We start from the raw sequence: 24,609 nt of genomic DNA on the forward strand, positions 1-24,609 counted from the left end.
CAGGAGAATGGGGGATGAGAAAAATATCAGCCATGATTGAATGGCGGGGCAGACTCGATGGGCCGAGTGGCCTCATTCTGCGCCTTATGGGAGGGGGAATGGGGAGAGGTTATTATGGGTGGGGAATGGAGGGGAGGGGAGGAGGATGGATGGGGAGGGCGATGGCTGTGGGGAAGAGTTGGGGGCACCCTTGGGAGCGATGGTGGAAGCTTATCCCTCCTTAAATCCCGCTCTCCAGATCCCCACGCCCTTTTGCTCCACAGGTTGGTTTAACTCAACAGCTGGGTGGCAGGGGCCACACCCTCTCTGTCTTTGCCACTTCCTTCCGCCCCCCCCCCAGCACCCCCGGACAATTCCCCACAAATATCGCCACTCTCTGGAGAGGGGCGGGGGGGTGGAGATGAGCAGAATTTTGATTGAAACACAGCGATGCTCATGTTCCACATTCATTGGTGGGACACGGGTGTCGCTGGGCAACATTTATTGCCCATCCCTAGTTGCCCTTGGAGGGCAGTTGAGAGACAACCACATTGCTGTGGCTCTGGAGTCACATGTAGGCCAGACCGGGGTAAGGACGACAGATTTCCTTCCCTAAAGGGAACCAGATGGGTTTTTCCGACAAAAGATCATCAGTAGATTCTTAATTCCAGATATTTTTTATTGAATTCAAATTCCACCGTCTGCCGTGGCGGGATTCGAACCCGGGTCCCCAGAACATTCGCTGGAGTTTCTGGGTTAATAGTCCAGCGATAATACCACTAGGCCGTCGCCTCCCCCGATGTGATCTGGAAGGCGCTGCCCGAAAGGAAACAGGTTTAATCGGGGAACTTTCAAAAGTGAATTGGGAGAAATACTGCAAGGGGGAAATTTACCGGGATATGGGGGACTAATTGGACAGATCACTCAGAGGGCTAGCACAGGCATGGATGGGCTGAATGGCCTCCCTCTGTGCTGCAAGATCCCAGTTGCCGAGTGGCGGATGATGGGGCGGCACAGTGGGTTAGCACTGCTGCTTCGAAGCGCCAGGGACCCGGGTTCGATTCCCGGCTCGGGTCACTGTCTGTGTGAAGTCTGCACGTTCTCCCCGTGTCTGCGTGGGTTTCTTCCGGGTGCTCCGGTTTCCTCCCACAGTCCGAAAGACATGCTGGTTAGGGTGGATTGGCCGTGCTAAATTCTCCCTCAGTGTAACCCGAACAGGCGCCGGGGTGTGGCGACTAGGGGATTTTCACAGTAACTTCATTGCAGTGTTAATGTAAGCCCACTTGTGATTAATAAATAAACTTTTAACTTTTCCCCTTCTATCTCCTCATGTGTATCTTTCCCCGAATTTCCTTTCAAAATCCTTCCCTGTGTCCATCCCCCCACCGTCCTAACCCGCACATCTTTGGACACTAAGGGACAATTTAGCACGGCCAATCCACCTAACCTGCACATCTTTGGACACTAAGGGGCAATTTAGCACGGCCAATCCACCTAACCCGCACATCTTTGGACACTAAGGGGCAATTTAGCACGGCCAATCCACCTAACCTGCACATCTTTAGACACTAAGGGACAATTTAGCATGGCCAATCCACCTAACCTGCACATCTTTAGACACTAAGGGACAATTTAGCATGGCCAATCCACCTAACCTGCACATCTTTAGACACTAAGGGACAATTTAGCATGGCCAATCCACCTAACCTGCACATCTTTAGACACTAAGGGACAATTTAGCATGGCCAATCCACCTAACCTGCACATCTTTGGACACTAAGGGACAATTTAGCATGGCCAATCCACCTAACCTGCACATCTTTAGACACTAAGGGACAATTTAGCATGGCCAATCCACCTAACCTGCACATCTTTAGACACTAAGGGACAATTTAGCATGGCCAATCCACCTAACCTGCACATCTTTGGACACTAAGGGACAATTTAGCATGGCCAATCCACCTAACCTGCACATCTTTGGACACTAAGGGGCAATTTAGTTTGGCCAATTCACCTAACCTGCACATCTTTGGACACTAAGGGACAATTTAACATGGCCAATCCACCTAACCTGCACATCTTTGGACACTAAGGGACAATTTAGTTTGGCCAATTCACCTAACGCTAATAAACTAAACAGGAGCACCAACTTTCTCCTCAGAACAGCAGGTTTTATCAGGTTATTTAACAGGATATCTAACATCTTGACCTGAGGGCTGGGGCAGAGGGAGGGACACACACTCTTCCGGCGGCCGCACTGAGATCCTTCCCGAGGCCTCAGGGCGACAGGAGCGGAGGGGGCTCCTCCTCATCCGAGTCGAATTCCGCCGTCTCGTCCTGTGTCCATCGCCCGTGTCCGTCCTGGATCCACCCAGAGCTGTGACAGAGAGAGAGAGAGACGTGAGGAACGCAAGACAAAGGTGAACAAAGGCGACACATCCTTGTCCCAATTCGTGGCATCCCAGTCCCTGAGGTCCCCTGAAAATCTGGGAGGGAAATGGTGGGAGCGACTGCCCTCGATATCGAGGGGCCCCAACGGAACTGGAGTTAACGGGAATTGGGGGACGGGGGAGTGGAGAGGGAAACTCTCCGCTGGTTGGAGTCATACCCGGCACAGGGGAAGATGGTTGTGGTGGTTGGAGCTCAGTCATCTCAGCTCCAGGACTGCGGGAGTCCCTCAGGGTTAGTGTCCTCGGCCCCAACCATCTTCAGCTGCTTCATCAATGGCCGACCCTCCATCGTAGGCTCAGAGGTCTCTGCACAATGTTCAGCACCATTCGTCACTCCTCAGGTACTCAGGCCAGTCTGTGTCCAAACGCACCAAGATCTGGACAATATCCAGACTAGGGATGACAAGTAACATTCGCGCCAACATACAAATGCCAGGCAATAACATCTCCAACAAGAGAGACTCTAACCATCTCCCCTTGACATTCAATGGCGTTGACCATCACTGAATCCCCCCACTATCAACATCCTGGGGGTTACCATTGACCAGAAACTGAATCCCCCCCGACTATCAACATAAGAACATAAGAACTAGGAGCAGGAGTAGGCCATCTGGCCCCTCGAGCCTGCTCCGCCATTCAATAAGATCGTGGCTGATCTTTTCGTGGACTCAGCTCCACTTACCCGCCCGCTCCCCTTAATTCCTTTACTGTTCCAAAATCTATCTATCCTTGCCTTAAAACATTCAATGAGGTAGCCTCAACTGGGCAGGGAATTCCACACATTCACAACCCTTTGTGTGAAGAAGTTCCTCCTCAACTCAGTCCTAAATCTGCTCCCCCTTATTTTGAGGCCATGCCCCCTAGTTCTAGTTTCACCCGCCGGTGGAAACAACCTCCCTGCTTCTCTCTTATCTATTCCCTTCATAATCTTATATGTTTCTATAAGATCTCCCTGATTCTTCTGAATTCCAATGAGTGTAGCCCCAGTCTACTCAGTCTCTCCTCTTAAGCCAACCCTCTCAACCCAGAATCAACCGAGTGAATCTCCTCTGCACCCCCTCCAGTGCCAGTGTATCCTTTCTCAAGTAAGGAGACCAAAACTGTACACAGTGGAGGAAGATGTAGCTGGTGTGATCAGTAAGTTTGCGGACGACACAAAGATTGCTGGAGTTGCGGATAGTGATGAACATTGTCAGAGAATACAGCAGGATATAGATAGGCTGGAACATTGGGCGGAGAAATGGCAGATGGAATTTAATCCAGATAAATGCGAAGCGATGCATTTCGGTAGATCTAATGTAAGGGGGAGCTATACAATAAATGGCAGAACCATCAGGAGTATAGACACACAGAGGGACCTGGGTGTACAAGTCCATAGATCCTTAAAGGTGGCAGCACAGGTGGAGAGGGTGGTCAAGAAGGCATATGACATGCTTGCTTTTATTGGACGGGGCATAGAATATAAAAGTTGGCATATGATGTTGCAGCTGTATAGAACATTGGTTAGGCCACATTTGGAGTACTGCGTCCAGTTCTGGTCGCCACACTACCAGAAGGACGTGGAGGCTTTGGAGAGAGTGCAGAGGAGGTTTACCACGATGTTGCCTGGTATGGAGGGTCTTAGCTATGAGGAGAGATTGGGTAAACTGGGGTTGTTCTCCCTGGAAAGACAGAGGATGAGGGGCGACCTAATAGAGGTGTTTCAAATTATGAAGGGCACAGATAGGGCGAACGGTGGGAAGCTTTTTCCCAGGTCAGAGGTGACGAACACAAGGGGTCACGGGTTCAAGGTGAGGGGGGCAAGGTTCAACACAGATGTCAGGGGGACGTATTTTACACAGAGGGCGGTGGGGGCATGGAATGCACTCCCAAGCAAGGTGATTGAGGCAGACACGCTGGGATCGTTTAAGACTTATCTAGATAACCACATGAACAGACTGGGAATAGGGGGATACAAACGAATGGTCTCGTTGGGCACGTGAGCGGCGCAGGTTTGGAGGGCCGAAGGGCCTGTTCCTGTGCTGTATTGTTCTTTGTTCTCCAGGTGTGGCCTCACCAGCACCTTATACAGCTGCAACATAACCTCGCTGTTTTTAAACTCCATCCCTCGAGCAATGAAGGACAAAATTCCATTTGCCTTCTTAATTACCTGCTGCACCTGCAAACCAACTCCTTGAGATTCCTGCACAAGGACACCCAGGTCCCTCTGCACAGCAGCATGCTGCAATTTTTTACCATTTAAATAATAGTCCATTTTGCTGTTATTCCGACCAAAATGGATGACCTCACATTTACCAACATTGTACTCCATCTGCCAGACCCTCGCCCACTCACTTAGACTATCTATATCCCTTTGCAGACTTTCAGCGTCCTCTGCACACTTTGCCCTGCCACTCATCTCAGTGTCAATTGCGAATTTTGACACACTACACTTGGTCCCCAACTCCAAATCATCTCTGTAAATCGTAAACAATTGCGGTCCCAACACTGATCCCTGAGGCACATCACTAGTCACTGATCGCCAACCAGAAAAACACCAATTTACCCCCACTCTTTGCTTTCTGTTAGTTAACCAATCCTCTATCCATGCTAATACATTACCCACAACACCGTGCACCTTTATCTTATGTAGCAGTCTTTGCTCACATCCTGGGGGTTACCGTTGACCAGAATCTGAACTGGACCCAGCCATATAAATACTGTGGCTCCCAGAGCAGGTCAGAGGCTGGGAATCCTGCGGAGAGTAACTCACCTCCTGACTCCCCAAAGCCTGTCCACCATCTACACGGCACAAGTCAGGAGTGTGATGGAACACTCTCCACTTGCCTGGATGAGTGCGGCTCCAACAACAATCTCCACTTGCCTGGATGAGTGCGGCTCCAACAACAATCTCCACTTGCCTGGATGAGTGCGGCTCCCAACAACACTCGAGAAGCTCGACACCATCCAGGACAAAGCAGCCCCGCTCGATCGACACGCTAACCACAAACACTCACTCCCTCCACCCCCGACGCTCAGTAGCAGCCGTGTGTACCATCTACAAGATGCACCGCAGTGACTCACCAAGGCTCCTTCCACAGCACCTTCCAAACCCGCCACCTCTACCATCTAGAAGGACAAGGGGGGGGCAGCAGACACATGGGGAACAACGCATTGTGGGAGGGTCAGTGCAGAGGGAGCGCCGCACTGTGGGAGGGTGAGTGCTGAGGGAGCGCCGCACTGTGGGAGGGTGAGTGCTGAGGGAGCGCCGCACTGTGGGAGGGTGAGTGCTGAGGGAGCGCCGCACTGTGGGAGGGTGAGTGCTGAGGGAGCGCCGCACTGTGGGAGGGTCAGTGCTGAGGGAGCGCCGCACTGTGGGAGGGTCAGTGCGGAGGGAGCGCCGCACTGTGGGAGGGTGAGTGCTGAGGGAGCGCCGCACTGTGGGAGGGTGAGTGCTGAGAGAGCGCCGCACTGTGGGAAGGTCAGTGCTGAGGGAGCGCCGCACTGTGGGAGGGTCAGTGCGGAGGGAGCGCCGCACTGTGGGAGGGTGAGTGCTGAGGGAGCACCGCACTGTGAGAGGGTCAGTGCTGAGGGAGCGCCGCACTGTGGGAGGGTCAGTGCTGAGGGAGCGCCGCACTGTGGGAGAGTCAGTGCTGAGGGAGCGCCGCACTGTGAGAGGGTCAGTGCTGAGGGAGCGCCGCACTGTGGGAGGGTCAGTGCTGAGGGAGCGCCGCACTGTGAGAGGGTCAGTGCTGAGGGAGCGCCGCACTGTGGGAGGGTCAGTGCTGAGGGAGCGCCGCACTGTGGGAGAGTCAGTGCTGAGGGAGCGCTGCACTGTGGGAGGGTCAGTGCTGAGGGAGCGCCGCACTGTGGGAGGGTCAGTGCTGAGGGAGCGCCGCACTGTGGGAGGGTGAGTGCTGAGAGAGCGCCGCACTGTGGGAAGGTCAGTGCTGAGGGAGCGCCGCACTGTGGGAGGGTCAGTGCGGAGGGAGCGCCGCACTGTGGGAGGGTGAGTGCTGAGGGAGCACCGCACTGTGAGAGGGTCAGTGCTGAGGGAGCGCCGCACTGTGGGAGGGTCAGTGCTGAGGGAGCGCCGCACTGTGGGAGAGTCAGTGCTGAGGGAGCGCCGCACTGTGAGAGGGTCAGTGCTGAGGGAGCGCCGCACTGTGGGAGGGTCAGTGCTGAGGGAGCGCCGCACTGTGAGAGGGTCAGTGCTGAGGGAGCGCCGCACTGTGGGAGGGTCAGTGCTGAGGGAGCGCCGCACTGTGGGAGAGTCAGTGCTGAGGGAGCACTGCACTGTGGGAGGGTCAGTGCTGAGGGAGCGCCGCACTGTGGGAGGGTCAGTGCTGAGGGAGCGCCGCACTGTGGGAGGGTCAGTGCTGAGGGAGTGCCGCACTGTGGGAGGGTCAGTGCTGAGGGAGCGCCGCACTGTGAGAGAGTCAGTGCTGAGGGAGCGCCGCACTGTGGGAGGGTCAGTGCGGAGGGAGCGCCGCACTGTGGGAGGGTCAGTGCTGAGGGAGCACCGCACTGTGGGAGGGTCAGTGCTGAGGGAGCACCGCACTGTGGGAGGGTCAGTGCTGAGGGAGCGCCGCACTGTGGGAGGGTCAGTGCTGAGGGAGCGCCGCACTGTGGGAGGGTCAGTGCTGAGGGAGCGCCGCACTGTGGGAGGGTCAGTGCTGAGGGAGCGCCGCACTGTGAGAGAGTCAGTGCTGAGGGAGCGCCGCACTGTGGGAGGGTCAGTGCGGAGGGAGCGCCGCACTGTGGGAGGGTCAGTGCTGAGGGAGCACCGCACTGTGGGAGGGTCAGTGCTGAGGGAGCACCGCACTGTGGGAGGGTCAGTGCTGAGGGAGCGCCGCACTGTGGGAGGGTCAGTGCTGAGGGAGCGCCGCACTGTGGGAGGGTCAGTGCTGAGGGAGCGCCGCACTGTGGGAGGGTCAGTGCTGAGGGAGCGCCGCACTGTGGGAGGGTGCTGTCTCCCTGGGACCAATCTGCGGAGGTGGTGGGTGCTATAGAAAGGCAGGTTCTTTCCTGCTGTGTGATGCAGTGAGTTTCCAGCACAGTCACTCACCTCTTTAGCTTCAGGTAATGCTCGAGCTGTTTCTGTTTGTCTGGGTCAGCTGGAGTAGGCGGGGTGCTGGCTCGGGACTTCCTCTTGCCCTTCCTCGCGGCCCTCCCCACTCGCTCCTCGGGGCACCCTGCCAGGAGGCAAAGAACTGTGAACCGCACAGGCTGATTAACCAGGGTAGGCCCCAGTAACTCTCTCAGACACGCGCGCACAGTCGCGCACACACTCTCTCTCTCAGACTTCCACTCTCGCTCACACATACAGACATACACACAAACATATGCACTCACAGAGATAGGGAGGGGGTATCGGGGGTGGAGGAGGTTATAGAGATAGGGAGGGGTGTAGGGGGCTGAAGGAGGTTACAGAGATAGGGAGGGGGTGTAGGGGCTGGAGGAGGTTACAGAGATAGGGAGGGGGTGTCGGGGCTGGAGGAGGTTACAGAGATAGGGAGGGGGTGTAGGGGCTGGAGGAGGTTGCAGAGATAGGGAGGGGGTGTAGGGGCTGGAGGAGGTTACAGAGATAGGGAGGGGGGTGTAGGGGCTGGAGGGGGTTACAGAGATGGGGAGGGGGGAGTAGGGGCTGGAGGAGGTTACAGAGATGGGAGGGGGTGTCGGGGCTGGAGGAGGTTACAGAGATAGGGAGGGGGTGTAGGGGCTGGAGGAGGTTGCAGAGATAGGGAGGGGGTGTAGGGGCTGGAGGAGGTTACAGAGATAGGGAGGGGGGTGTTGGGGCTGGAGGAGGTTACAGAGATAGGGAGGGAGTGTAGGGGCTGGAGGAGGTTACAGAGATAGGGAGGGGGTGTAGTGGCTGGAGGAGGATACAGAGATAGGGAGGGGGGTGTTGGGGCTGGAGGAGGTTACAGAGATAGGGAGGGGGTGTAGGGGCTGGAGGAGGTTACAGAGATAGGGAGGGGGGTGTTGGGGCTGGAGGAGGTTACAGAGATAGGGAGGGGGTGTAATGTCTGGAGGAGGTTACAGAGATAGGGAGGGGGGTGTAGGGGCTGGAGGAGGTTACAGAGATAGGGAGGGGGTGTAATGTCTGGAGGAGGTTACAGAGATAGGGAGGGGGGTGTAGGGGCTGGAGGAGGTTACAGAGATAGGGAGGGGGTGTAATGTCTGGAGGAGGTTACAGAGATAGGGAGGGGGTGTGGGGGCTGGTGGAGGTTACAGAGATGGGGAGGGGGTGTAGGGGCTGGAGGAGGTTACAGAGATAGGGAGGGGGGTGTAGGGGCTGGAGGAGGTTACAGAGATAGGGAGGGGGTGTGGGGGCTGGAGGAGGTTACAGAGATAGGGAGGCGGGTGTTGGGGCTGGAGGAGGTTACAGACATAGGGAGGGGGTGTAGGGGCTGGAGGAGGTTACAGAGATAGGGAGGGGGTGTAGGGGGCTGGAGGAGGTTACAGAGATAGGGAGGGGGTGTAATGTCTGGAGGAGGTTACAGAGATAGGGAGGGGGGTGTCGGGGCTGGAGGAGGTTACAGAGATAGGGAGGGGGTGTAGGGGCTGGAGGAGGTTACAGAGATAGGGAGGGGGTGTAGGGGCTGGAGGGGGTCACAGAGATAGGGAGGGGAGGTAGGGGCTGGGGGTGGTTACAGAGATAGGGAGGGGGTGTAGGGGCTGGAGGGGGTTACAGAGATAGGGAGGGGGGTGTCGGGGCTGGAGGAGGTTACAGAGATAGGGAGTGGGTGTAGGGGCTGGAGGAGGTTACAGAGATAGGGAGGGGGTGTAGGGGGCTGGAGGGGGTTACAGAGATAGGGAGGGGGTGTCGGGGCTGGAGGAGGTTACAGAGATAGGGAGGGGGTGTCGGGGCTGGAGGAGGTTACAGAGATAGGGAGGGGGTGTAGGGGCTGGAGGGTGTTACAGAGATAGGGAGGGGGTGTAGGGGCTGGAGGAGATTACAGAGATAGGGAGGGGGTGTAGGGGCTGGAGGAGGTTACAGAGATAGGGAGGGGGTGTAGGGGCTGGAGGGGGTTACAGAGATAGGGAGGGGGGTGTCGGGGCTGGAGGAGGTGACACAGATAAATGGAATATGGAAGTCCTGTCCTGACCCTGTGCTTTCTTCTTCCTGGATGTGCCGACGATCCCGCCAGCTGCTTTCGAATCCTCCGAGGTGGGTAGCAATACTGTCAGCTGCGAGTCTGTCCTCGAGCTGTCTTCCGCGACCCTCAGTGTCTCAGTGACGCCTCCTGCTGGTGACTGCTGACTCGGAGCGGCTGCGTTGCTGTGACCAGGGTGGTTCTGGATCACGGGCCTGGGAGAGAGGAGGAGAGTTTCAGAGTGTGGTACCTCACATCTACCATCAAGTGTGTCTCGATTGGAGCGAGGCAGAGCGGGAATGGCTCTGACTGCCCTGTGGGCAAACACGGCGAACTATTCAACCTGGGGAGCTGCAATTCTATCTTTCTTATTCGTTCATGGGATTTGGGGCGTCACTGTCCTTAATCGCCCCTCGAGAAGTTGGTGGGTGAGCCGCCATCTTGAACCCACTGCTTTCTCCGTGTGGTGTAGGTACACCCACAGTGCTGTTAGGGAGGGAGTTCCAGGATTGTTATTGGACATCAGTCAGTCCCCGTGTGTGGGGTAGGTACACCCGCAGTGCTGTTAGGGAGGGAGTTCCAGGATTGTTATTGGACATCAGTCAGTCCCCGTGTGTGGGGTAGGTACACCCGCAGTGCTGTTAGGGAGGGAGTTCCGGGATTGTTATTGGACATCAGTCAGTCCCCGTGTGTGGGGTAGGTACACCCACAGTGCTGTTAGGGAGGGAGTTCCAGGATTGTTATTGGACATCAGTCAGTCCCCGTGTGTGGGGTAGGTACACCCACAGTGCTGTTAGGGAGGGAGTTCCAGGATTGTTATTGGACATCAGTCAGTCCCCGTGTGTGGGGTAGGTACACCCACAGCGCTGTTAGGGAGGGAGTTCCAGGATTGTTATTGGACATCAGTCAGTCCCCGTGTGTGGGGTAGGTACACCCACAGTGCTGTTAGGGAGGGAGTTCCAGGATTGTTATTGGACAGCAGTCAGTCCCCGTGTGTGGGGTAGGTACACCCGCAGTGCTGTTAGGGAGGGAGTTCCAGGATTGTTATTGGACATCAGTCAGTCCCCGTGTGTGGGGTAGGTACACCCACAGTGCTGTTAGGGAGGGAGTTCCAGGATTGTTATTGGACATCAGTCAGTCCCCGTGTGTGGGGTAGGTACACCCACGGCGCTGTTAGGGAGGGAATTCCGGGATTGTTATTGGACATCAGTCAGTCCCCGTGTGTGGGGTAGGTACACCCACAGTGCTGTTCGGGCGGGAGTTCCGGGATTTTGACCCCAGTGACGGTGAAGGAACAGCCGATATATTTCGGGGGTGGCACAGTGGGGGTTAACTAAATTGCCAATATCCAAAGATGGGCAACATGGTGGCACAGTGGTTAGCTCTGCTGCCTCACAGCGCCAGGGACCCGGGTTCGATTCCCGGCTTGGGTCACCGTCTGTGCGGAGTCTGCACGTTCTCCCCGTGTCTGCGTGGGTTTCCTCCGGGTGCTCCGGTTTCCTCCCACAGTCTGAAAGACGTGCTGGTTAGGGTGCATCGGCCGTGCTAAATTCTCCCTCAGTGTAACCCGAACAGGAGTGTGGCGACTAGGGGATTTTCACAGTAACTTCATTGCAGTGTTAATGTAAGCCGACTTGTGACACTAATAAACAAACTTTAAACTTTAAGTCGGGATGGTGAGTGGCTCGGAGGGGGAACTTGCAGGTGGGGGTGTTCCCAATGTGTCTGCTGCCCCCCCCTTGTCCTTCTAGATGGTAGAGGTGGCGGGTTTGGAAGGTGCTGTCGAAGGAGCCTTGGTGAGTCGCTGCGGTGCATCTTGTAGATGGTTCACACGGCTGTGTCGGTGGTGGAGGGAGTGAGTGTTTGTGGTCAGCGTGTCGATCGAGCGGGGCTGCTTTGTCCTGGATGGTGTCGAGCTTCTCGAGTGTTGTTGGAGCCGCACTCATCCAGGTAAGTGGAGATTGTTGTTGGAGCCGCACTCATCCAGGCAAGTGGAGATTGTTGTTGGAGCCGCACTCATCCAGGCAAGTGGAGATTGTTGTTGGAGTCGCACTCATCCAGGCAAGTGGAGATTGTTGTTGGAGACGCACTCATCCAGGCAAGTGGAGATTGTAGTTGGAGACGCACTCATCCAGGCAAGTGGAGATTGTTGTTGGAGACGCACTCATCCAGGCAAGTGGAGATTGTTGTTGGAGCCACATTCATCCAGGCAAGTGGAGATTGTTGTTGGAGCCGCACTCATCCAGGCAAGTGGAGATTGTTGTTGGAGCCGCACTCATCCAGGCAAGTGGAGATTGTTGTTGGAGTCGCACTCATCCAGGCAAGTGGAGATTGTTGTTGGAGACGCACTCATCCAGGCAAGTGGAGATTGTTGTTGGAGCCGCACTCATCCAGGCAAGTGGAGATTGTTGTTGGAGCCACATTCATCCAGGCAAGTGGAGATTGTTGTTGGAGCCGCACTCATCCAGGCAAGTGGAGATTGTTGTTGGAGCTGCACTCATCCAGGCAAGTGGAGATTGTTGTTGGGAGCTGCACTCATCCAGGCAAGTGGAGATTGTTGTTGGAGCCGCACTCATCCAGGCAAGTGGAGATTGTTGTTGGAGAAACAGTCATCCAGGCAAGTGGAGATTGTTGTTGGGAGCCGCACTCATCCAGGCAAGTGGAGAGTGTTGTTGGAGAAACAGTCATCCAGGCAAGTGGAGATTGTTGTTGGGAGCCGCACTCATCCAGGCAAGTGGAGATTGTTGTTGGAGCTGCACTCATCCAGGCAAGTGGAGATTGTTGTTGGAGCCGCACTCATCCAGGCAAGTGGAGATTGTTGTTGGGAGCCGCACTCATCCAGGCAAGTGGAGAGTGTTCCATCACACTCCTGACTTGTGCCGTGTAGATGGTGGACAGGCTTTGGAAGAGTCAGGAGGTGAGTTACTCTCCGCAGGATTCCCAGCCTCTGACTTTGTCTCAATTTAGCCAGTTTCCTCTCGTTTGGGGGGGGGGGGGCTTTGTTTTCCTGCGGTAGGCAGGCAGGGGTCCCGATGAAGACTCTCTCTCAGTCCATTGGCCCTGGTGAGTTGGGTGGTGGTGGGACGGCCACACATCCTCAGAATCGCCACAGGGCGGCGCCACTGAACAGCAGGGAAGAACCAACAGGCCGCCTCCGACCTCTGGTGGCACCAGCCGGTACTGCCAGACGGTCGGTTAAAACCATGCTGACCCAGAAATGCCGCAATTAACTCTGGGGGGGGGCCGCGAGGTCGGGGTGGGCCTTTCCGCGGAGAAACGGAGCAGGAAGCAAAGCGCTTAAACACACACTCCAATCGCGGACAGGAGGAGGCCATTCAGCCCCTTCTCCAGCCTGTTATACAGGAACAGGAGGCCATTCAGCCCCTTTCTCCAGCCTGTTCCACAAGAACAGGAGGAGACCATTCACCCCTCTCTCTCCAGCCTGTTATACAGGAACAGGAGGCCATTCAGCCCCTTCTCCAGCCTGTTCCACAAGAACAGGAGGAGACCATTCACCCCTCTCTCTCCAGCCTGTTATACAGGAACAGGAGGCCATTCAGCCCCTCAGGCCCACTCCATGTTTGTCTCCGTCCAAAGAGCAAGACGTCTAATTTTAAAACAGCTCCCTCGTTCTGGGTTCACCCACAAGAGGAAACATCCTTTCCATATTCACCTTATTCAGATCGTTCAGGATCTTAGATACTTCAATTGAGTCAGTCCCCCCAACCCCCTCCTCTCTCTCCGGAACTCCACTGAACACAAGCCCAGTCTGAGCAACCGTTCCTCAGAAGACAACCCACACATTCCTGTTATTAATCCAGTAAACCTCCTCTGAACCGCCTCTGACGCAGTTACATCCTCCCTTTCAGAAGGAGACCAAAACTGCACACAGTGTTCGAGATGTTGTCTCATCATCCCAGGGGGAGAATGTGGGACTCGCTCCCACCGGGGAGTGGGGGAGAATGTGCGACTCGCTCCCACGGGGGAGTGGGGGTAGAGAATGTGGGACTCGCTCCCACGGGGGGGGGAGTGGGGGGAGAATGTGGGACTCGCTCCCACTGGGGGAGTGGGGGGAGAGAATGTGGGACTCGCTCCCACGGGGTGGGGGGGAGTGGGGGGAGAATGTGGGACTCGCTCCCACGGGGGGAGTGGGGGGAGAATGTGGGACTCGCTCCCACGGGGGGAGAATGTGGGACTCGCTCCCACGGGGGGAGTGAGAAAGGTGAATAGCAGATGGGGCGATGAGGGTGAGAGGAAGTGGGAAGGTAGAGGAGCAGCAACAGGGGCAGAGAGGGGCCGAATGGCCTTTCTCTGGTCTGCGGATGGGCCTTGCCAATGGCAGTGGTGTACCGTACCGGTTCTGTCTGCAGCAGCTGTTGTAGGGGGCGGCTCTCAGCAGTGCATGATGGGTAATCCTTCGGGTCCGGCTCAGTAGAGGGGCAGGTTCTGTCCGTGTCTGGAAGACGAAGCAATTCATTACTGACCGACTGGACTGAGGGTGGACAGGTCAACACAGCTGGTCTGAAGTCCCAGCAGGGGGGAATGTGGCTACAATCGCACACGCCCAATTCCCCGACCTCCTGCATTTATATAGCACCATTATACCCACTAAACCTCCCACAGGGGCCTTCACAGGAACAGAATCTGAGCCCCAGGCACACGGGGAGATATTGGGAACGGTGACCAGAAGCTCGGTCAAAGAGGCCCAATATAAGGAGTATCTTAACGGAAGGGGGAGGCTGGGGGGGCAGGGGGAGGCCGGGTGGGCTGGGGGGGCAGGGGGAGGCTGGGGGGGCAGGGGGAGGCTGGGGGGGCAGGGGGAGGCTGGGGGGGCAGGGGGAGGGGGGGGCAGGGGGAGGGGGAGGCAGGGGGGGGGCAGGGGGAGGCAGAAAGAACGTGAGAAAGAGGGAGTGAGAGAATTAAGGATGTAGAGGGAGAAGGATAGATCGAGCAGGGGAACAAGAGAGAGAACAAAACTCAAAGAAAATTACAGCACAGGAACAGGCCCCTCGGCCCTCCAAGCCTGCACCGACCATGCTGCCCGACTGAACTAAAACCCCCTACCCTTCCGGGGACCATATCCCTCGATTCCCATCCTATTCATGTATTTGTCCAGACGCCCCTTAAAACTCACTACCATATCTGCTTCCACTCCCTCCCCCGGGAACGAGTTCCAGGCACCCACCACCCTCTGTGTAAAAAATCTGCCTCGTACATCACCTTTAAACCTTGCCCCTCGCACCTCAAACCTGTGCCCCCGAGTAATTGACTCTTCCACCCTGGGAAAAAGCTTCTCACTATCCACTCTGTCCATGCCCCTCATAATCTTGTAGACTTCTATCAGGTCACCCCTCAACCTCCGTCGCTCCAGTGAGAACAAACCAAGTTTCTCCAACCTCTCCTCATAGCTAATGCCCTCCATACCAGGCAACATCCTGGTAAATCTTTTCTGTACCCTCTCCAAAGCCTCCACATCCTTCTGGTAGTGTGGCGACCAGAATTGAACACTATATTCCAAGTGCGGCCTAACTAAGGTTCTATAAAGCTACAACATGACTTGCTAATTTTTAAACTCAATGCCCCGGCCGATGAAGGCAAGCATGCCGTATGCCTTCTTGACTACCTTCTCCACCTGCGTTGCCACTTTCAGTGACCTGTGTACCTGTACACCCAGATCCCTCTGCCTATCAATACTCTTAAGGGTTCTGCCATTGACAGTATATTTCCTATCTGTGTTAGACCTTCCAAAATGCATTTCCTCACACTTGTCCAGAAGGAAAGAGAGAGAAGGAAGGAGAGAGAGAGACAGGGAGAGAGAGGAGGAGAGGTTTCGGGAGGAAATTCCAGAGTTTAGGGCTCCCCCCAGCCCAGTTGAAGGCACGGCCGCCAATGGCGGAGCGATGGGAATCGGGGGATGCTCGAGAGGCCGGAATTGGAGCAGCACATTCCGGGGATGTGGGGGGGGTGGGGGGTCGTCACTGGGGCAAGTCCAGCATCTGTTACCCATCCCTAATTGCCCCTTTTGAAACGAGTGAATCGCTCGGGCCATTTCAGAGGGGGACAGTGAAGAGTCGGCCACATTGCTGTGTGTGTGTGGGAGTGTGTGTGTGTGTGTCTCTCTCTGTGTGTGTCTGGAGTCACATGTAGACCAGACCGGGGAAGGACGACAGATTTCCTTCCCGAAAGAGGACATTAGTGAACCAGATGGGTTTATTTTTTTACGACAATCGATGATCGTTGTCACGGTCGCCGTTACCTCGAGACTCGCTCTCAATCCCAGATTTTATTAACCGGATTTAAATTCCCGCCCGGGGTGGGATTCGAACCCGTGTCTCTCCCAGAGCCTGGGCAGGAGGTGGGGGCTCTGGATTACTAGCCCAGTGACATTCCCGCAACCCCACCACACCAATGTCCCTTTCAGGTGTTGAGATGGGGATGTTGAAGCCTGACTGGGCGATACGGTGCCCCCGTGTCCTCCCGTCGCCGTGTTGTACGCGGGGAGAGGGGGAAACCTTACCTGCTGCTCCCCGGATCCCGACTCCTCCTCTCGCACGTACTCCTGGTGCCGCCGTTTCTGAATCTCGCGCTGCAGGGCACGCTGGTTGCCATAGAAACGCTGGAGGCCTGAAGAGGAAACAGAAGAGCAAGTGTTTCTCCAACCCCTTCCATCACCTCCCTCAGCACCGACTCTCCCACAGTGCGGCGCTCCCTCAGCACTGACCCTCCCACAGTGCGGCGCTCCCTCAGCACTGACCCTCCCACAGTGCGGCGCTCCCTCAGCACTGACCCTCCCACAGTGCGGCACTCCCTCAGCACTGACCCTCCCACAGTGCGGCACTCCCTCAGCACTGACCCTCCCACAGTGCGGCACTCCCTCAGCACTGACCCTCCCACAGTGCGGCGCTCCCTGAGCACTGACCCTCCCACAGTGCGGTGCTCCCTGAGCACTGACCCTCCCACAGTGCGGCACTCCCTCAGCACTGACCCTCCCACAGTGCGGCACTCCCTCAGCACTGACCCTCCCACAGTGCAGCGCTCCCTCAGCACTGACCCTCCCACAGTGCGGCGCTCCCTGAGCACTGACCCTCCCACAGTGCGGCACTCCCTCAGCACTGACCCTCCCACAGTGCGGCGCTCCCTGAGCACTGACCCTCCCACAGTGTGGCACTCCCTCAGCACCGACCCTCCCACAGTGCGGCACTCCCTCAGCACTGACCCTCCCACAGTGCGGCGCTCCCTGAGCACTGACCCTCCCACAGTGCGGCACTCCCTCAGCACCGACCCTCCCACAGTGCGGCACTCCCTCAGCACTGACCCTCCCACAGTGCGTTGCTCCCTGAGCACTGACCCTCCCACAGTGCGGCACTCCCTCAGCACCGACCCTCCCACAGTGCGGCACTCCCTCAGCACTGACCCTCCCACAGTGCGTTGCTCCCTGAGCACTGACCCTCCCACAGTGCGGCACTCCCTCAGCACCGACCCTCCCACAGTGTGGCACTCCCTCAGCACTGACCCTCCCACAGTGCGGCACTCCCTCAGCACTGACCCTCCCACAGTGCGGCACTCCCTCAGCACTGACCCTCCCACAGTGCGGCGCTCCCTCAGCACCGACCCTCCCACAGTGCGGTGCTCCCTCAGCACTGACCCTCCCACAGTGCGGCACTCCCTCAGCACTGACCCTCCCACAGTGCGGCGCTCCCTCAGCACCGACCCACAGTGCGGCGCTCCCTCAGCACCGACCCTCCCACTGTGCGGCGCTCCCTCAGCACTGACCCTCCCACAGTGCGGCGCTCCCTCAGCACTGACCCTCCCACAGTGCGGCGCTCCCTCAGCACCGACCCTCCCACAGTGCGGCGCTCCCTCAGCACCGACCCTCCCACAGTGTGGCGCTCCCTCAGCACTGACCCTCCCACAGTGCGGCGCTCCCTCAGCACCGACCCTCCCACAGTGCGGCGCTCCCTCAGCACTGACCCTCCCACAGTGCGGCACTCCCTCAGCACTGACCCTCCCACAGTGCAGCACTCCCTCAGCACCGACCCTCCCACAGTGCGGCGCTCCCTCAGCACTGACCCTCCCACAGTGCGGTGCTCCCTCAGCACTGACCCTCCCACAGTGCGGCACTCCCTCAGCACTGACCCTCCCACAGTGCGGTGCTCCCTCAGCACTGACCCTCCCACAGTGCGGCACTCCCTCAGCACCGACCCTCCCACAGTGCGGTGCTCCCTCAGCACCGACCCTCCCACATTGCGGCGCTCCCTCAGCACCGACCCTCCCACAGTGCGGCGCTCCCTCAGCACCGACCCTCCCACAGTGCAGCACTCCCTTAGTACTCACAGTGAGTGTGAGCCTGGAGTTTTGTTCTTCTGGGTCTGAGATGGGTGGGGTGGGGGAATAGAAATTAGTGGGGGTGTTACCCCCACTGTTACCCGCGGTGACTGCAGTTCCTCTGCACTTACTGGCCACGTGTTTCTTCCCCCTTCTGTGAATGGTCAACATTTCCAGTGTGTCGAAGACTGGCCGATTGTAGCAGACAGCGCAGGCATACCTGAGGAAACAGGAGGGGGGTGGGTGAGGGTGGTGGAATTGGACGTGGGAGTGTGGGAATAGTTCGATTAGCACCAGAACCTTGAGGCTTCTCACTGTGATCCTTTGACAGAGCAAACTGGAAACATAAGAACTTGGACCAGGAGTGGACCATCTGGCCCCTGCTCCGCCATTCAATAAGATCATGGCTGATCTTTTTGTGGACTCAGCTCCACTTACCCGCCCGCTCCCCTTAATTCCTTCACCGTTCCAAAATCTATCTATCCTTGCCTTAAAAACATTCAATGAGGTAGCCTCAACTGGGCAGGGAATTCCACACATTCACAACCCTTTGTGCGAAGAAATTCCTCCTCAACTCAGTCCTAAATCTGCTCCCCCTTATTTTGATGCCATGCCCCCTAGTTCTAGTTTCACCCGTCAGTGGAAACAACCTCCCTGCTTCTATCTTATCTATTCCCTTCATATGTTTCTATAAGATCTCCCCTCATTCTTCTGAATTCCAATGAGTGTAGCCCCAGTCTACTCAGTCTCTCCTCATAAGCCAACCCTCTCAACTCCGGAATCAACCTAGTGAATCTCCTCTGCACCCCCTCCAGTGCCAGTATATCCTTTCTCAAGTCAGGACAGAAGCCTGGTTATGGCTCTTGCTCTGACCAAGACCGCAAGAAGGGTTGTGAATGTAGCCCAGTCCCATCACGCAAACCAGCCTCCCATCCATTGACTCCGTCTACACTTCCCGCTGCCTCGGGGAAAAGCAGCCGGCATAATCAAGGACCCCCCACGCACCCCGGACATTCTCTCTTCCACCTTCTTCCGTCGGGAAAAAGATACAAAAGTCTGAGGTCACGTACCGACCGACTCAAGAACAGCTTCTTCCCTGCTGCTGTCAGACTTTTGAATGGACCTACCTCGCACTAAGTTGATCTTTCTCTACACCCTAGCTATGACTGTAACACTACATTCTGCACTCTCTCCTTTCCTTCTCTATGAACGGTATGCTTTGTCTGCATAATGCGCAAGAAACAATACTTTTCACTGTATCCCAATACATGTGACAATAATAAATCAAATCTGATGGAGTGGTAGAAGTGGCTGGATGGGCTGAAGGGTCTTCCCCCAGGCTGAGAGGGTGCTGCAGATGTTCCTCACCTGCCGTTCTTCATCAGGATGGCTTCGTCCTCGGGGATGTAACTGGTCAGTAGGTCGGCTACACGACGTTTCTGTGAGGAAAGAGAACACGGGTTAGTGTCGGACAAAACCGTTCCCCCCTTTTCAGCGTGGATGCAACAGATCCGCAACCCTGTCTTTATGTAGCACCTTTAACCCAGGAAAACATTCCCCAGGGGCTGTCGCAGGAAGTCAGTCAGACAGAATCGGTCCCCCCGAGACAGACGGGGAGATATTAGGGGCAGGCGACCAAAAGCTCGGTCAAAGAGGTTGGTTTTGAGGAGCGTCTTAAAGGAGGAGAGAGGGGGAGAGACAGAGAGGGGGGGGGGGGGGGAGACAGAGAGAGGGGGAGACAGAGAGGGGGGAGGGGGAGACAGAGAGATTTAGGGAGGGAATTCCAGAGCTTAGGGCCCCCCGGCAGCCAATGGCAGAGCGATGGGAATCGGGGGGATGCTCAAGGGGCCGGAATTGGAGGAATGCAGAGATCTCGGAGGGTTATAGGGACTGGAGGAGGTTACAGAGATAGGGAGGGGGTGTAGGGGCTGGAGGTGGTTACAGAGATAGGGAGGGGGTGTAGGGGCTGGAGGAGGTTACAGAGATAGGGAGGGGGTGTAGGGGCTGGAGGAGGTTACAGAGATAGGGAGGAGGTGTCGGGGCTGGAGGAGGTTACAGAGATAGGGAGGGGGTGTAGGGGGCTGGAGGAGTTTACAGAGATAAGGAGGGGGTGTCGGGGCTGGAGGAGGTTACAGAGATAGGGAGGGGGTGTAGGGGCTGGAGGAGTTTACAGAGATAGGGAGGAGGTGTCGGGGCTGGAGGTGGTTACAGAGATAGGGAGGTGGTGTAGGGGCTGGAGGAGGTTACAGAGATAGGGAGGGGGTGTAGGGGCTGGCGGTGAGGAAGGTGTGGTGGGCGAGGGTTTCAGCAGCAGATGAGCTGAGACAGGGCGATGTTGGGCCTTGTTACGGAGACGGTAAATAAGTGGCCTGCGTGATGACACCAGTTTGAGGCTCAACTCAGCGACGTTCCGGACGCGGTCTGTGAGAGATCCTCTGTCGGGTGGCAATAGTACCCTGGTTACCTAGGCTGGGCGTAGGTACACTGCCATGGCAACCGCTGGTTACTCTAGTTATTAAGGATGGGTGTGGGGCATTGCCATGGCAACAGCTGGTTACCTCGGCTGGGTATGGGCAATCTACCGTGACAACCAGATGCCGGGGGAAACCGCCATGGCAACCACTGGTTACGGGGGGGGGGGGGGGGGGGGGCACCACCATAGCAACCGTCGGTTACCTGGGTTAGCGGTGAGGTGGGTCACTGCCATGACAACCGCCGGTTACCCTGGTTACCAGATGGTGTCAGTAGCTCCCTGACAACCACTGGTTAATCTAGTTACCAGATGCTGGGGAAAACCGCCATGGCAACCACTGGTTACCGGTGAGGGAGTCACCACCATAGGAACTACCGGTTACCGATGGGGGGGGGGGGGAACACTGCCATGGCAACCACTGGTTGCCCCAGTTACCGATGAGGGGGAGTCACTGCCATGGCAACCACCGGTTACCCAGGTTACCGGTAAGGGGGGGTCAATGCCATGGCAACCGCCCGTTACCGGGAAGAGGGGTGCACCCAATTCCCCCCCTCCGGCACCCACCCTCAGCAGGTGGAGCTGGCTCAGGTCATCCCCATCCCGTTTGAAAGCCATGCCGTGGGGTGGTGAGGGTGAGCAATGGCCACAATATCCCGGCTTGGCTCTCTGTCTCTCTCTCTCTCTCCTTCTCTGCCTCTCCTCCAGGGGCTGGGCAGGCCGCAAGATGGCGGCGGCAGCGCCTGGCCCTCTGGGTCTTGTCGTTCCTTTGGCGCTGGGTACAATGGGAGTGAATGGGGAGGCGGACTACAACTCCCGGCAGGCATTGCGGCATGTCCACAGCAATGGCGGCCCAGGCCCAGCAAGCGCCTTACTCTCTGTAGATCTATCGGTGCTAAATACAACAGGAGTGAATGGGAGGGTGGACTACAACGCTCAGGCGTTAGCCTGGTTACCGCGGGCATTGGGGAAGGTCCCGCCCTGAGCAATGGCGGCCCAGGCCCAGCAGCGCTTTGCTCTCTGGTCTCTGTAGTTTTATTGGTGCTCGATAGAACGGGAGTGAACGGGAAGGTGGACTACAACTCCCGGCAGGCACTGCGGCAGGGTGACGCGCAGTGCAGCCTGGGAGCTGCAGTGCCGCGATGGGAGGGTCCGGCGGGGGGGAGAGGCCGGCCGGGGGGAGGGGCCCGCCGGGGGAGGCGTGGCCGGCCGGGGGGGGCGTGGCCGGCAGATAACCCCACCCATAATGCGGCCCTTTCCGACAACTGGTAAAAGCCGGCCGCAAAGCCCTCTGGGATCTATAGTCCAGTGGGGAGGCTCACAGACTGGAAGCGGATGGGGCATCCGAGAGGTTAAAGACTACAACTCCCAGCGAGCAACGGGGGAGAAGCCGCCATCTTGCCGCCGCCGGCGGAGGGGGAACCAATGTAACGGGGCATGCCGGGAGGTGTCGTTCATTTTGTTGGCAGCCAGACAGGAACCGGACGGAAGTCCGGGAGGTTAAAGACTACAACTCCCAGGGAGCAATGGGGAAGCCGCCATATTGCCGTTTCCCCACCCCCCACAGTATTGAGACCAAAGAGGGAGCTGTAGTCCATTTAGTGTGGGGGCAGACAGGAGGCGGATGGGAATGGGGGAATGGCGGGGAGAGATAGATTGCAACTCCCTGGGAGCGATGCCAGAAGTCGCCATATTGCTGCCACCATCCTAGAGGGCAGGGTAACGGGGCATGTTGTAGTCCATTTAGAGAGTGGGCCAAACATGACGTGGATGGGCATCCAGGGGATTAAAGACGACAACCCCCAGGGTGCAATAGGAGAAGCCGCCACCTTGCCGTCCCCTTAGCATTGGCCTCTTTTAAGGTCAAACGAAATAAACAAACTCAAATTAAATCTGGACAAAGTAAAAGGGGCAGCTCCCCAAAAGGAGGGGGAACAGCCCGAACAAAAATCAAAGTGCAAAGGAAACTTAAAAACATCAAATCATAATGTGATTATTCGGGTCGACAACACACCCCAACCCCTGCAGTGCCCAACAGGTGCGGAAGGCATCAACTGCGCCCGTGGACACCGCATGCTCCCTCTCCAGGGACACCTGGCCGCGAACGTAGCCGCGGTAGACAGGATGGACGGCCCCCTCGTTCGCCCGCTGCCTGGACCGGTAAATGGCGCGTTTCGCCAGGCTCAGGAGCAGGTTCACGAGGAGGTCGCTATCCCGACCTGCCCCTCTCTGCACCAGGTGTAGCATTGGGAGCAGGGCGGGGAGGTGTCGTCCATTTGGAGTGGGCCAGACACAAGGTGGATGGAAGTCTGGGAGGGGAAAGACAACGACAACCCCCAGTGAGCAATGGCAGAAGCCGCCATATTGGCGTCCCCTCAGCATTGTGAACAGGGTAACGGAGCCTGGGGAGGGGGTTGCTGTGGTTCATTTAGAGAGAGGGCCAGACAGGAGGTGGATGGGAATCCAGGCGATTGAAGACTACAACACCCAGGATGCAATGGGGGGACGCCGCCATCTTGCTGTCCCCTGAGAGCGCAGCAAGGGGCATGCCGGGAGTTGTAGTCCATTCAGTGGCGGCCAGACAGGAAGCGGGTGGGAGTCTGGGAGATTAAAGACTACAACCCCCAGGATGCAATGGGGAGAAGCCGCCATCTTGCTGTGCCAGGATGGTGACCGGAGCCAGGTGCATACCGGGAGTTGTAGTCCATTCACAGTGGCTCAGACAGGAAGCGGATGGGAGTCTGGGAGGTTAAAGACTACAACTCCCAGCAGCCCCCGCGCACCCCCCGGAGCGGCGGCCGCCGCCGCCATTGTGGCTCTCGCTGCCGATGGCGACGGGCGGAGGAGGCTCGGAGTGCGGGGCGCTGCGGGCGGGTCGGTCGGGCCGCGGGTACGGCAGCACGGCGGCCAACCACAGCGGGCAGCGGCACCTGGAGCACCGGCCCCGGAGCGGCGACACCCTGCAGGGCCTGGCGCTGCGATACGGAGTCAGCGTGAGCGTCCAACCCTCCGGGGCTGGGGTGGGGGAGGTGACAGGAAGCTGCAGCTGCACCCGGGGGGGAGGGGTCAGGGTGCTGCCCCCGGGGGGGAGGGGTCAGGGTGCTGCACCCGGGGGGGAGGGGTCAGGGTGCTGCCCCGGGGGGGAGGGGTCAGGGTGCTGCCCCGGGGGGGAGGGGTCAGGGTGCTGCCCCCGGGGGGGAGGGGTCAGGGTGCTGCCCCCGGGGGGGAGGGGTCAGGGTGCTGCACCCGGGGGGAGGGGTCAGGGTGCTGCCCCCGGGGGGAGGGGTCAGGGTGCTGCCCCCGGGGGGGAGGGGTCAGGGTGCTGCCCCCGGGGGGAGGGGTCAGGGTGCTGCCCCGGGGGGAGAGGGGTCAGGGTGCTGCCCCCGGGGGGAGGGGTCAGGGTGCTGCACCCCGGGGGGGAGGGGTCAGGGTGCTGCCCCGGGGGGGGAGGAGTCAGGGTGCTGCCCCCGGGTGGGAGGGGTCAGGGTGCTGCCCCGGGGGGGAGGGGTCAGGGTGCTGCCCACGGGGGGGAGGGGTCAGGGTGCTGCACCAGGGGGGGGAGGGGTCAGGGTGCTGCACCAGGGGGGGGAGGGGTCAGGGTGCTGCACCAGGGGGGGGAGGGGTCAGGGTGCTGCCCCGGAGGGAGGGGTCAGGGTGCTGCACCCGGGGGGAGGGGTCAGGGTGCTGCACCCGGGGGGAGGGGTCAGGGTGCTGCACCCGGGGGGAGGGGTCAGGGGGCTGCACCCGGGGGGAGGGGTCAGGGGGCTGCACCCGGGGGGGAGGAGTCAGGGTGCTGCCCCGGGGGGGAGGGGTCAGGGTGCTCCCCCGGGGGGGAGGGGTCAGGGTGCTGCACCAGGGGGGGGGGGAGGGGTCAGGGTGCTGCCCCGGAGGGAGGGGTCAGGGTGCTGCACCCGGGGGGAGGGGTCAGGGGGCTGCACCCGGAGGGAGGGGTCAGGGGGCTGCACCCGGGGGGAGGGGTCAGGGTGCTGCACCCGGGGGGGAGGGGTCAGGGTGCTGCCCTGGGGGGGAGGGGTCAGGGTGCTGCCCCGGGGGGGAGGGGTCAGGGTGCTGCCCTGGGGGGGAGGGGTCAGGGTGCTGCACCCGGGGGGGAGGGGTCAGGGTGCTGCCCCGGGGGGAGGGGTCAGGGTGCTGCACCCGGGGGGAGGGGTCAGGGGGCTGCACCCGGGGGGAGGGGTCAGGGGGCTGCACCCGGGGGGAGGGGTCAGGGTGCTGCACCCGGGGGGGAGGGGTCAGGGTGCTGCCCTGGGGGGGGAGGGGTCAGGGTGCTGCCCTGGGGGGGAGGGGT

The 24,609-nt window shown here is 58.5% G+C and overlaps 1 protein-coding gene across 1 annotated transcript; it reads right to left on the reverse strand.

Annotated features, from left to right (window-relative positions):
• Window positions 1–642: 642 nt before the first annotated feature.
• On the reverse strand, window positions 643–21,039 carry scnm1 (sodium channel modifier 1). Its single transcript, XM_078206284.1, has 9 exons — window positions 20,871–21,039; window positions 19,202–19,272; window positions 17,965–18,053; window positions 16,026–16,132; window positions 13,864–13,964; window positions 9,521–9,723; window positions 7,477–7,603; window positions 2,098–2,356; window positions 643–1,785 (listed from the first exon to the last, which is right to left on the reverse strand). The coding sequence occupies exons 1-8, from the start codon at window positions 20,919–20,921 to the stop codon at window positions 2,257–2,259; spliced, it is 849 nt and encodes a 282-aa protein (XP_078062410.1). The 5' UTR covers window positions 20,922–21,039; the 3' UTR covers window positions 643–1,785; window positions 2,098–2,256.
• Between the last annotated feature and the right edge of the window lie 3,570 nt (window positions 21,040–24,609).

Source organism: Mustelus asterias, unplaced genomic scaffold, assembly GCF_964213995.1.
Source record: "Mustelus asterias unplaced genomic scaffold, sMusAst1.hap1.1 HAP1_SCAFFOLD_1410, whole genome shotgun sequence".
In the NCBI taxonomy this organism is placed as follows: Eukaryota; Metazoa; Chordata; class Chondrichthyes; order Carcharhiniformes; family Triakidae; genus Mustelus; species Mustelus asterias.